Source organism: Gorilla gorilla, chromosome 13 (assembly GCF_029281585.2).
Source record: "Gorilla gorilla gorilla isolate KB3781 chromosome 13, NHGRI_mGorGor1-v2.1_pri, whole genome shotgun sequence".
Classification (NCBI taxonomy): domain Eukaryota; kingdom Metazoa; phylum Chordata; class Mammalia; order Primates; family Hominidae; genus Gorilla; species Gorilla gorilla.
Genome location: NC_073237.2, coordinates 106,671,283 through 106,684,787, shown reverse-complemented (window position 1 = coordinate 106,684,787; position 13,505 = coordinate 106,671,283). Strand labels below are relative to the sequence as shown.

The 13,505-nt window shown below is 39.6% G+C and overlaps 1 protein-coding gene across 1 annotated transcript in view; it reads left to right on the top strand.

The window, feature by feature from the left end:
• The window catches only part of SVEP1 (sushi, von Willebrand factor type A, EGF and pentraxin domain containing 1), a 209,799-nt gene that overhangs the window by 136,327 nt on the left and 59,967 nt on the right, over positions 1-13,505 (top strand). Inside the window, exons 27-32 of the mRNA XM_004048429.5 lie at positions 1,347-1,522; positions 8,549-8,673; positions 9,689-9,812; positions 10,550-10,720; positions 12,412-12,585; positions 13,013-13,132. Coding sequence (XP_004048477.5) covers positions 1,347-1,522; positions 8,549-8,673; positions 9,689-9,812; positions 10,550-10,720; positions 12,412-12,585; positions 13,013-13,132 — 890 coding nt within the window. The remainder of the gene's footprint in view (positions 1-1,346; positions 1,523-8,548; positions 8,674-9,688; positions 9,813-10,549; positions 10,721-12,411; positions 12,586-13,012; positions 13,133-13,505) is intronic.

Below are 13,505 nucleotides of genomic sequence, written 5' to 3'. Positions count from 1 at the left end.
CCTTTTCCTCTCAGATCCACTGAAATCGTTGGCCTACTTATGAGCAGGTTGTTGGTGTTCAAAACCGACTGAGCTTTTTTTTCTATCCCCAATCCAAGGGAATCTCACTATTCTGGTAGAAGTCTCCCATCCTCAAAAACTATTCTTCTTAATGTACTTGATCTGTCAAAAACAAAAATCCAAGAAGTTTGCAAAAACCCTCCTTTGAGACAAAATATATGTAAAGAGAGAACCTGTCGCCTCCTTGAATAAGGAGAGAAACTGGAAAAATGCAGAAAGGAAACCATTAATATTGCAAAAAATATTATTTTTTCATAAACATCTGTAAACAGGATCTGATAAGATGCTGGGAGAAGTGGTCAATGAATTTTTATCTTCATTATCAGCTTTCTGTAATCGTTTCTTTTTCTCCATTTGATTTTGAAGACTTTTTACTTTAAACTGCTTATTAGCTTTGTCATTTCCCTGAATGACACAGTTATTGCAAATATCTTCTGGCTGGCCATCCTTGTTGTTTCAATTATTCTTTTCTTTGGATCGGCATACTTTGTCTGACATATGACTACATGAGCAACTGTCTTAGACCATTCAGACTGCTATAATAAATAGCATAGACTTGGTGGCTTGTAAAGAACAGAAATATATTTCTTACAGTTCTGGTGGCTTCAAGATCAAGGTGCCAGCATAGTTAGTGTCTGGGGAGGCCCTACCTTCCTGTCCACAGATGGCACCTTCTTACTCTGTCTTCACATGGTGAAGGTGCAAGTGGTCTCTTCAGAGCCTTCATGACCTAATCACTTCCCAAAGACTCCACCTCCTAATCACATTGGTGATTACATTTCAATATATAAATTCTGAGAGCACACAAATATTCAAACCATAGCAGCAACCATCAAACAGACTAATTGTTTGTTTGATGAAGTATCTATGAAACATCTGAAATTTGTTCTTGGTCTTAAGAAACTTACATTCTGGAAGAAGGATGTCAGTTTGATATTTACACAATTCTCACCCTTTCCATTCTTGACTCATTCTCTCCAAAACAGCCAGTTGGTAAATTCTCTCAAATTGGAGCAACTTCTCTTGGCTCATCCTAAGACTTTTTCCTACCCCTCAGTGTTTAAGAAACACAAACCAATTTTCAGTGAGCTACAATAAAGTATAATTAGTAAATCAAATGTGCTTCTACAAAATGTGACCAAATGGAGAAAAAAAAAGAGTAATGGGTTTACACAAAGTACTTTACCCACAAAAAAAGAAAAAGAAGAAAAATTGTAACATGCCCCACAGTAAGGATTGCAACATATGGCTAATGACTACATTCCCTGGAATCTTTCTCTCTACAGCTGGGTTCTTTATGTGAATGGCAGGGAAAAGATAACAAACTGTCCCTCGGTGAATGATGGCAGATGGCATCATATTGCAATCACTTGGACAAGTGCCAATGGCATCTGGAAAGTCTATATCGATGGGAAATTATCTGACGGTGGTGCTGGCCTCTCTGTTGGTTTGCCCATACCTGGTATGTTTTAACAAAATGAGTATAATTCTGTTGGACTCTAGAGGTGATGCTGCTTAAATGGACATCAGGTTTGCTAGCATTGTTGTTCTTGGTTTCAAACAAAGATTAACAGCTATCTCTCTCATTTCCTACTCCCTGATTATCCTAACTGTGGGTTATTGGAAGCTTTTTTCCTAAGTAAGCTGTTTGCCTCTCTGTGTGAGAAATGCCTTTGAAGATCTACATTAAGACTACCAAGAAGCATGCTGAACTAACAGCTGGTTGCTAAACTGTCTTCCAAGGAGATTAATTACTGGTATTTTTTGTTTATTTTAAGGATTGTTTTGTTTTGTAATCAGTATGTAAGCAGGACCACTGCTATCCATCTTTTATGGCCCTTTTCAAATAGATCTTGGCTTGTCTTCTAAAAAGTACTTTTTAATAAATATCCCAGGAGTTTTAGTTTGAAGAACTGCAAACTAAATTTCATTAGGTGACCCAGGTTCTCAGCATTGTACATGGCAATAAGCTTGTTCTATCTGGATACATCTATAGAAGTATATGCATATGACATTATTTTTTACTTTGCTCATTTGTTTCAGGTATACTAAAAGAAAATTAAATAGACAAAAATGAATTAAAGTATTAGAAACTGACTAATACATTCTAGAAGTAAGTTGTATGAAACTAGGATACGTATACTAATAAATATAGCACAAAAATACTAAACTTCATAAAAATGCGGTGAGATGACCTTTGCGAAGCCTCAAATACAATACTTATTTTATTTATTAGAAATTATTGGCCAGGTGCGGTGGCTCACGCCTGTAATCCCAGCACTTTGGAAGGCTGAGGAGGGTGGATCACGAGGTCAGGAGTTGGAGACCGCCCTGGACAATATGGTGAAACCCTATCTCTACTAAAAACGCACAAAAAAATTAGCCAGGCATGGTGGTAGATGCCTGTAATTCCAGCTACTCAGGAGGCTGAGGCAGGAGAATCGCTTGAACCCAGGAGGCGAAGATTGCCGTGAGCCGAGATCACGCCACTGCACTCCAGCCTGGGCGATGGAGAGAGGCTCTGTCTCAAAAAAAAAAAAAAAGAAAAAAGAAAGAAATTATTGTCCATGTATTGTTTCACTTTAATACTACGAAGATCCATGCGGATCAAACCAAAATTGATCTACTTGTGAATGTAAAGAATACGTCCTAAGCACTCACTAGGAGAGCCAGGCACCTATGCAAGGCACTGGAAACCCAATGGTGGGCAAAAGTCGTGTGGTCCCTGCTCTCCAGATGCTTTTATTGTGGTCAGGGAGTGAGGTGTTCATCACATAATCACACTAAATGATGTGTAATTTCACACTGAGGCAAGCACTATGGAGGAAAGGAACATCATTCTATGAAAGCCTGTACCCAAGGAGCTGATGTAGAATGGGGAGTCCGTCGAGGCTTGTGGATATGTCCCTACTCTCCAGGATGATCAGGCACTAATTTAGTGAAGGAGCCTGGGCCTTGTTGAAAGTGCTAGAAAAAGATTGATGTATCTGAAATGCAGGCTGAAAGAGGGAAGGCAAGGCATGCAGGTAGAGAGGGCGGACATGGCCAAATCACATAAAGCCATGTGGTGTAGGTTAAGAATTGAGGTTTTCACCCTAAAATCAATAGGGAGTTACTGAAGCATTTTAAGATGGCTGGGAGAGATGGTAGGAAGGTCAGCTTAGGTGGTTCTGGGCACGAGCAGAAAGAAGTAATAGGGTGTATGTGAAAATTCCTAAACAAAGAGGTTTCCAACCAGAGGACAAAAGGACTCCCCAGCGCAGGGACAGCACTGAGAGTTAATATCTGAACTCTAAGAAGCATTTATTATGCTTCTCCTGGGAGGGAAACTTGGGACAAATGAAAAATAAAAGAGAAAGCCACTCTTCCTTAAACCCCAGAATAACTGAAGAGAGGAATGAAACATACAGACAGATCCTTGGATGTGTATCCACACACTGAGCATTTGCCAAGCGCCAATCCAGCCAGTAAGGCAACATCTGAGTGTTGAGGTTCCAGAAATGGAAGACCCAAAGGACAGAGCTGTAGAGTCAAGGACACATGCATTTTGTTATGAGGAGAGGGCAGAGAAGGAGGCTCAGGATGTTTAATGAATTTAGGGAGCAAGGGTGATTTATAAAGAAATGGATTGGGGAGATTAATTTGGAGGGGAAGGAAAGAGAAACAGAGACAAACTAGAAACATTAGGTGGTTGTAAGATGGGAGTATTGGGAGATTAACATAGAGGCTGCTTTTGAAAATCATATAATTATTTCATAATACTAGGGCAATATCTAATAAGATAATTTTGATGAAATCACTCTTGATAAATTTAAAACGTGGTCTATCATCCTTTGCTTCTTTGTAAAATATGCTTGAACAGGAAGCCAGTGCCAAAACCAAAACTTCCTTGTAATACCATTTATGCCTAATTACCCAAATATTTTTACAAAATTTACACAATATTTTTGTCACAATGATCATGTGAGTTTAATAGAGTAGTTATGCTACTATTTTAGAAATGAAGAAACAGAGAATTCCGGAAGAGTTAAAATGAGTCTCTCAAATTGCATTCCTATGGCCTAACTCTTTTAATTTATGGCTGTGCCCTTTTCATGGCCCCTTCTGCCTTCACCACTTAGATTAGCTTATTGATACATGCCCACAGATGGAGCAGGTGTGGGACCATTAGAAGCTGTAGCACTCAGAATGGAAGAGGGGACCTCAGGGGATGTGGATGGACACCCTCAGTATCTACCATACACATCATGCTATACAATTCTTTCTGGCATTCTACCCACTCCTTTGCCTAGAAACTCTCTATATCTTCCTTCTGCGTGAGATTAACTCTTAATCCTCAAGATCCAGGTCTGAAAGATTTCCCTGAGCCCAGCCCTTTCTCACTGAGCTTTTTCTTTCCGTTCTTCTTTGACTCTGCATGCCTCCATTGCTGCATTAACCACACTGTATCGGAAAGTATTTATGCATGAATTTTCCCTTAGAATTATCATCTCTTAGAAGAAGAAATGTTTTTTCATCTGTGTAAGTCCAGTGCCTGGTATTGTCAACAACACATTATTGGTAGCTTCATAAACATCTGCTGAATTTAACCAGCCTGTGTCTTGAAGGATGAGTCAGAAGAACAGGGAAAGGCAGCTCAGACAGAAAGAGCTCTGCGTGCAGAGGCAGGGAGCCATGAATGGGGTTTGTGTGAGGAAGAATGGTTGGCTGATCCCCAAAGCAGTAGCATAGTGTATATAGAAGAGAAGAAAAGGAAGACGTGATAAAGAAGCTGAAACATAACATAGTGTTGGGCTGTAATGAGCCTGTTTATGTTCCCCAAGAAATGCACATTTTCTCCTTCAGTGAATTAACAGACATTAAAGGTATTTCAAAAGGAAATGGCATTATCAAGTGAGGTGGGGTGGTGGTTTGTGTTCATTTCATTTAGTGTGTTCTTGTTTTCAACTATCTCTTCTCTAAGTGGTGCGATTACAGGTGATTTTTATTGACTTCATTTTATGATATTTTCATAATGAACGTATATTTATTTTCTGGTTAAAAAAAGCATTTTTATCTTTAAAATATAAACAATGATGGAAGAGTAAAGAGTAGATTGAAGGAACAGGAAAATAAAACCAAGAAACTCTTACAGTAACCACCTAAGGACATAGCTTGCTGACCAGAGGCATAAGGATGGACAGGATGTTTGAGAATCCATAAATATTGCAGAGTTCCAATTGACACCCTTCGTGGCTGTCTTGGTCTGCTTGGGTTACCATAAAGAAATACCATACACAAAGTGGCTTAAATAACCAACATTGGCCGGGCACAGTGGCTCACACCTGTAGTCCCAGCACTTTGGGACGCTGAGACAAGTGGATCACCTGGGGTCAGGAGTTCAAGACCAGCTTGGCCAACATGGTGAAACCCTGTCTCTACTAAAAATACAAAAAAAAAAATTAGCTGGGCGTGGTGGCGGGTGCCTGTAATCCCAGCTACTCGGGAGGCTGAGGCAGGAGAATTGCTTGAACCCAGGAGGCAGAGGTCACAGTGAGGTGAGATTGCGCCACTGCACTCCAGCCTGGGCAACAAGAGTGACACTCTGCCTCAAAAATAAAAAAATAAAAATACCCGAAATTAATGTTGTTGTAGTCCTGCAGGCTAGAAGTCTGATATCAGGGTACCAGTATGGTTGGTTCCTGGTGAGAGCCCCCTTCCTGGCTTGTAGACAGCCACCTTCTCACTGTATCCTCACATGGCAGGGAGAGAGAGAGCAAGCTTTCTGGTGTATCTTCTTATGCAGGCACTAGTCCCATCATGTGGGCCCTACCCTCATGAACTCATCTAAATCCAATCACCTCCCAAAGGCTCCATCTCTAAATATCACCATGGTGGGAGTTAGGGCTTCAACATATAAATTTGGCGGGGACACAGTTCAGTGCATAGCAGTGAATGACTGGCTTCAGTTTGAGTGACCAAGTTTATTGAAGAGTCTGTTAGCTAAAGTAAGAATTCTAAGAAAAGGAGTTGGTGAGAGGGGAAAAGATTGTGTATATGGTTTTCCACATACTGAGTTTAAGATCTATGTTGAATTTCTAGTCACAAAAATACAGCTAAAGATATAGGTCTGATACTGCTTTATATCAAATTGGCAAAGTTGTTTTTAGTGACACCATAAAACTGGCTGGGATTCAGCATAGCAAACCTGTGTATAGAGCACTGGCAAGTATGTAAGTTGATACAATCTTTCTGGGAAACAATTTAGAAACTCGTATCAAAAGCCTTAGAGAAATTCTTTGCCTGCAACCATCAGTTTAACTACCAGAAATCAATCTAATGGAAATAATCAATAATTCAAGCATACGTATAATTATGTATAAATAAACAGGTTTATCTCAGTGTCATTTTAGTATTAAACTTAGAAACAAGGCCAACATCCAGTAATAAGGGGCTGTTTAATTAATGAAGAAAATTATGTTTTGTTGTCCATTCATGTGTTAAAATTGCATAGCTAGACCAGGCGTGGTAGCTCACATCTGTAATCCCAGTACTTTGGGAGGCTGAGGTGGCTGGATCACTTGAGACCAGGAGTTGGAGACCAGCCTGATCAACATGCGTGGTGACGGTGGGCGAAACCCCATCTCTCCTAAAAATACAAAAATTAGCCGGATATGGTGGTGCATACCTGTAATCCCAGCTATCTATTTGGGAGGCTGAGGCATGAGAATCACCTGAATCTGGGAGGTAGAGGTTGTGTTGAGCTGAGATCGCACCACTGCACTCTAGCCTGGGTGAAGGAGTAAGACTCTGTCTCAAAAAAAAAAAAAAAATAGCATAACTACTAAAACTCATGAAATGAGAACACGTTCAAGATGGTCTCACAACACCTTCAACAATATTCAAACATTCTGTATAGTATGATACTGAGTTACGTGTTTTAAAATACCTCACACATACATACACATACACTAAAACAAAATAAAAACTGGAAAGAAATACAAAAAACTATTAAATAATTATTTCTAGGTAAGAGGAGTTCTTTATAATTTATTTTAAAAATTTTCTTCTGTGCATGTATTAACTTTAAAATTATTAATACAATTTAAAAACACGTAGACTGGGAAATCATGAAGGAGGGATCTTTGGACATAGATTGACCAACAAGGGAGATCAAATTGAAAGAGTAGTTGACTTTGGGGACTTGAGGGAAGGGTGAGAAGTGGGTGAGGGATAAAAGACTACACATTGGGTACAGTTTACACAGCTCAGGTGATGGCTGCATCAAAATCTCAGAAATCACCACTAAAGAAGTTATCCATGTAACCCAAAACCACCCGTTCCCCAAAAACTATTGAAATTAAAAAAAAAGAGTAGTTAAAGGAAGAAAGTCACGGGGTAGATTCTTGGGATCACTTCTAAGAGGCAGGCAGAGAAGGGAGACTGAGAATGAGCAGAAAGGTTCAAAGAAAACCAGGAGAGAATGCTCTGATAGAAATCAAGCGTAGTGTAATCAAGTCAGGCTCCTGGCAGGAAACAGGTAGCATCACTAAAGTGAGTTTAACGAAGGGCTGTTTTCAAAGGTGTGAGCATGGTTAAGAAGACCAAAATATGACAGTAGAACACATATGACTAGCAACAACAGATGGTTGTAAGGGATGGGCCTGAAGTGACAAGGGTTAGGCATTGTTGCCAGAATTTAGGAACCTGTAGTGCTGGAGAGAATCCCCTGATCTCTTCAGAAATAGAAGAAAAAGCCACTCCTAGTTGGTTGCCTGGCAGGAAGGAATACAGGAGTTTCAAGTTCTCTCTCATCCCTTTTTCTTATCTCATGCTGGCTCTTCATTGGCCAGAAACAAAGAGAAGCCAGGGGACAAGGAAGCTGGGTGATGCAGCTCACGGGGACAACCTTTGGGACACAAAGCTGAGTGGAGAAGGGTGGAGGGTAGTTCTGGCAGTGCAGACACAGACTGTCCAGCACACCCAGAAAGGCAAGTTGAATAGGATGAAATGCTTAACAGAAACAGCTGATACAGAGAAGTCACAGAGATGAATACTGAAATTTTTATTGAATTTGGCAATTACGAGATGCCTGGCAACTTTAGAAAGTTCCCTGGATTTGATGATAGAAATCATATCATTGTAGCTTAAGGAATAAGAAAGATAAAGAGCAGTCACTTCCATGGAGGGTGATTTTCTACAAGAAAGTAAGCAAAATAACACCTAATTTGTCAACATAAAATATTATATGCATATATATGTATTGAATACAGTTTTTGTAGTTACAGGTTTATAAATCAACATTCTAAATCCTGTCTTTTTAAGTTGCTATATAAAACATTGAATTTGTTCTTATTGATAAAACCTGCAGTAAATTTACAGAATTTTGCTTTTCAGTAATTTTCTTTCATTTATTTGTATCAGTCGTGCTTTCATTAAATTTAGATTTTAGGAATAACAGACCATCAGGCCAGTTTTCCTCCTTTTCTTTCTCTTTCTCTCTCCTTAGGTGGTGGTGCGTTAGTTCTGGGGCAAGAGCAAGACAAAAAAGGAGAGGGATTCAGCCCAGCTGAGTCTTTTGTGGGCTCCATAAGCCAGCTCAACCTCTGGGACTATGTCCTGTCTCCACAGCAGGTCAATTCCATTTTCAGTGTATGACAGTAATGAGATGCAAAGGTACAAACCTAGTAAAAATGCGAACAGCCTAATGATGACATAACTTATTGTAAGCTCTTGGTTATCAGAATTTATCACCAGTATCATTTGATGCTGTGGTTATAGATGAAGTTAGGCAGAAGTTACAGTAATTTTCAGTGAACACCCTTTTTAGTTTCTTGGTGATATTCTTAAATTTTATTGGAAAACATTATTTTAGATTTTGCAAAATAATGTTCTCCAATGAAATTTAAGAATATCACCAAAGAAGCAGGAGAAAATCATAAAGAATAATGCTTCAAATCCCTCTGACTGAAGATGCAGAAATTTAAGGCTGGCACGAGATCATCCATAGAGAGCAACATACGACCTAGTGGCTAAAACCAGCCTAGAGTCAAACAGCTGGGGTTCAAATCCCAGTTTTACCCCAAACTCACTGTGATGATTTTGAACATGTTATTCCATCTCACTAAGTTTCAGTTTTCTTATCTATAAAAGATAAATAGAACTACATAGCAGAGTTTTGACAAGATTGAACAAAATACTACATATACATTTGTGGTATTATTTGGCCCATAGTAAAGGCTTAATAAATATTCGCTCTTATTACTACAGAGGCTGAGCCTCTAAGAATCTCTAAGCCTCAGCTTCCTCAATTCTGTGTCAGAGGCCAAAGACATAGAATGAAGAAGGGGAGAGCCTCTACAACCCCTTAACAAACCGCATGGCTTTACATAGGGAATTCTAGGTGTAGGATTCCAAAATTTCAGGCAACAATGAGTCTAGCGGGAGAAGTAGCTGGAAGAGGGAATGATAGAGCTGGGAGAGAGGGAAACGGAAGAGAATCTCCTGCTGCCCCTGAAATCATACCTGCTTCCCTCCACCCCCATCTCTAAAAAATCTGTGAATGTTTTCAATAGGACTAAATTGACGTATAATAACTCCATCTTAATGGAACAAGTAAGGCTTATCTAAAGTGTTATTAAACTTTCAGGTGAAGTCACTGGCTACCTCCTGCCCAGAGGAACTCAGTAAAGGAAACGTGTTAGCATGGCCTGATTTCTTGTCAGGAATTGTGGGGAAAGTGAAGATCGATTCTAAGAGCATATTTTGTTCTGGTGAGAATTTCCTTCTTTCATAGACTCCACTATCTCTTGACCACCCTGGGACTGTCTAGCAAAAGAAGACAATTCAGAATTCTCTATCGGTCCAATCGTATGTGACTGTCAATCTACTTTTTGTAACTAGTAATTCATATTTACCCTATTTTCATCCAAAGGATTTGTTTTTTTAATGCAAAAATATATTCTGTATAACAAAATATAATTAGGGAGGAAATTTGGATGAAAGTAAAATAATATCAGGAAAATTAGAGAAGAGATGAGGTTATTTTTTTCAAGGCCCACCGAAATACTATGCACCTGTTTGAGATGGGGTACTCTTTTGGTTCTATAATTTGTAGAAGGTATCTAGGAACAGGTAGCACAGGGAGAAAAGTGATGGATGTTGCAATCTGCACACTGAAACTGAATGATCAAAACTGTATCATAAAATCAAATTTATTTAAATGAGTTTCTTAGACTGTCCTAGAATTTATGGCTTTTGATAACTTACAAGAACATTTCATTAACATTCCTAAAATATTTTGAAAGAGGGAGAGTTATTGACTTAAATGCTTTTTTTTTTTTTTTTTTAAGTGATTTTGCTTGCCAGTGATCTGGTTACATGTTAACTTGTTTTCACATCAGTAAGGTGGCTCTCAAATGCTGATACAGAATACAGTTTGAAATCATTGACTTGGTGATGCTACCACTATGCCACTGACAAGCTCTGCACCTGTGTTCTTTGCCCTCAGATTGCCCACGCTTAGGAGGGTCAGTGCCTCATCTGAGAACTGCATCTGAAGATTTAAAGCCAGGTTCCAAAATCAATCTGTTCTGTGATCCAGGCTTCCAGCTGGTCGGGAACCCCGTGCAGTACTGTCTGAATCAAGGACAGTGGACACAACCACTTCCTCACTGTGAACGTGAGCTGCCTTTCTTGAAGCCATTTCAGTGACTTTTGAAAAATATTGAAAACATAAGAACTCTTTTCAGGAATGCTAGACAAAGAGTGAATACTTCACAGTAGCAAATATACCAAATATTCATTGAACCTTTTCTTTGTTTGATGAACTGTGCTGGGCATCATGAAGGAGATGGGTGATTAGGATCCAAAGGGACCATTTGTGCATGCATCCAAGGTGATGCAAGGAACTGAAAGGGTTGGAAAGACACACCCTACAGGTAGAGGCCCAGAGATAGATGGGTCATTGCTGGAGGGGAAAACAGGGAGAGCCATCTTCAGTCGAGTGCATTCATTCATTCATTTATTCAGCAACTTTTAAAGTACCTATTATGTGCTAGGCACTGATCTAGGTCCTGGAGATGCAGCGGTTCGGGGGAAAAAGCTCCTATTCTTATGTAGTTTACATTCTAATAGGAGAGACAGAAAAATAAGTAAATATAATATTTATTTATAGTAAATAATAAAGGTAAGGGCTAGAAGCAAGAGCTGTGAAGAAAAATAAAAGAGGCTAGGAAAATACAAAGTGTGGCCAGGTGTGGTGGCTCACATTTGTAATCCCAGCACTTTGGGAGGCCAAGACGGGCGGATCGCTTGAGCCCAAGAGTTCAAGACCAGCCTAGGCACATGATGAAACCCTATCTCCACAAAAAATACAAAAATTGGCCAGGTGTAGTGGTGTGTGCCAGTAATTCCAGCTACTCAGTAGGCTGAAATGGGAGGATCGCTGAGCCCAGGAGGCAGGCAGAGGTTGCAGTGAATTGAGATTGCACCACTGCACTCCAGCTTAGGTGACAGAACTGGACCCTATCTTAAAAAATAATAATAATAATAATACAAAATGAGGGTTAGGTGGAGGCTAGACTGCTATTTTAGATAAGCACCTGTTACCTCCTGATATATTCACCATTTTTTTTTTTTTTGGCCTATCTACCCCACTAGATAATAAGCTCCATAAGGCAGGGATTTTGTTTGTTTGGCTCACTGCTGTAACTCCAGCACCTAGAACAGTGTCTATGTGTTAGGCCGTTTTGCATTGCTATAAAAAAAATACCTGAGACTAGGTAATGTATAAAGAAAGGAGATTTAATTGGCTTACAGTTCTGCCGGCTGTACAGGAAGCATGGTGCTGGCACCTGCTCAGCTTCTGGGGAGGCCTCAAGGAGATTTTACTCATGGCAGAAGGCATCAAGAGTAGGCACATCACATGACAGGAGCAGGAGCAAGAGAGACAGTGGAGGGAGAGGTGCCACACACTTAACCAGATCTCACGAGAACTCACTCACTATTGCAAGGACAGCACCAAGCCATGAGGGATCTGCCCCTATGACCCAAACACCTCCCACAAGACCCCAATTCCAACATTGGGGATCACATTTCAACATGAGATTTGGGCAGGGACAAATATCCAAATTTTATCAGCGTCTAGTGGGTAAATGTTTTTTGAATAAATGAATTGCATGCCTACTGTGAGCCAGGCAATGTGCTAGAAGCTGAGGGTTCAGGCTGCTGCTATCCCTAGGACACCCTCAGTCTGATGTTTGCATTCAGTAAAAATGTCATGCTTAACTGAACTGCTAGTTTAATACAAATAAAGTGTTCTTGGAGTATTTTGCTCTTAATGTCGTTGTCTTCTTCCTGGTCACCTTACAGGCATTAGCTGTGGGGTGCCACCTCCTTTGGAGAATGGCTTCCATTCAGCCGATGACTTTTATGCTGGCAGCACAGTAACCTACCAGTGCAACAATGGCTACTATCTATTGGGTGACTCAAGGATGTTCTGTACAGATAATGGGAGCTGGAACGGCGTTTCACCATCCTGCCTTGGTGAGATAAATGTTGGCAACTACTATATGAGATTATTCTAGCTCTGTAGATGACAATCATCCCAAATTCCTGAGGTTCTTGAGGCATTGCTTTGTTCACTTTATCTCATCCCAGTAAGCTCTGGCCAAGCCATAGTGACAAAGCAGCTGTATGTAGAGGTGCCAGAAATGTTTTAAATTTTTATCAGGCTCCACATTAAGACTATATTTATATATCCCTGTCTTATGCTTGCCCACCTATAAACTAGGGAAATAATAGCTTTTATTGTATATCTGCAATGTGATTATGACTGTTATATTTAAATTCTATACAAATATATGAAGTGTTGTGCATTACGTGATACATAATGATTTAAAAGTAAAAACAGATGTTTGATACATACGGAAAAGGAATCAACTTTAATATTTATAAGCTGTCTTCATTTTAGATGTCGATGAGTGTGCAGTTGGATCAGATTGTAGTGAGCATGCTTCTTGCCTGAACGTAGATGGATCCTACATATGTTCATGTGTCCCACCGTACACAGGAGATGGGAAAAACTGTGCAGGTAACCAACATATGTAGAACTAAAAGTTCCTAATTCCATTCTTTTATTCAAGTATGTATTTTAAGTGTATGTTATTTCTAAGTGAGATAATTGTTTCAACTTCAAAGGGCATACAGGTAGGCAGATAAGATAAAGTTCTTACAAAAGACACATCAGTAACAACTAAAAGTGCTTTAAAGTAGCATTGTGCCTCCCCCAACTTCCCAATTTCTCAGAAACAAAACTGACAGCCAACTATGATGCTAGAATGTTGAAACGTCTACATAGTACAAGAATAATAGAGTGGATATAGAAATATAATCGGTGACATCCCTGCCTCAGTCAGAGCAAGGAAGATGCTTTATCACATCTTCACTATCAATATCTTTCCTCT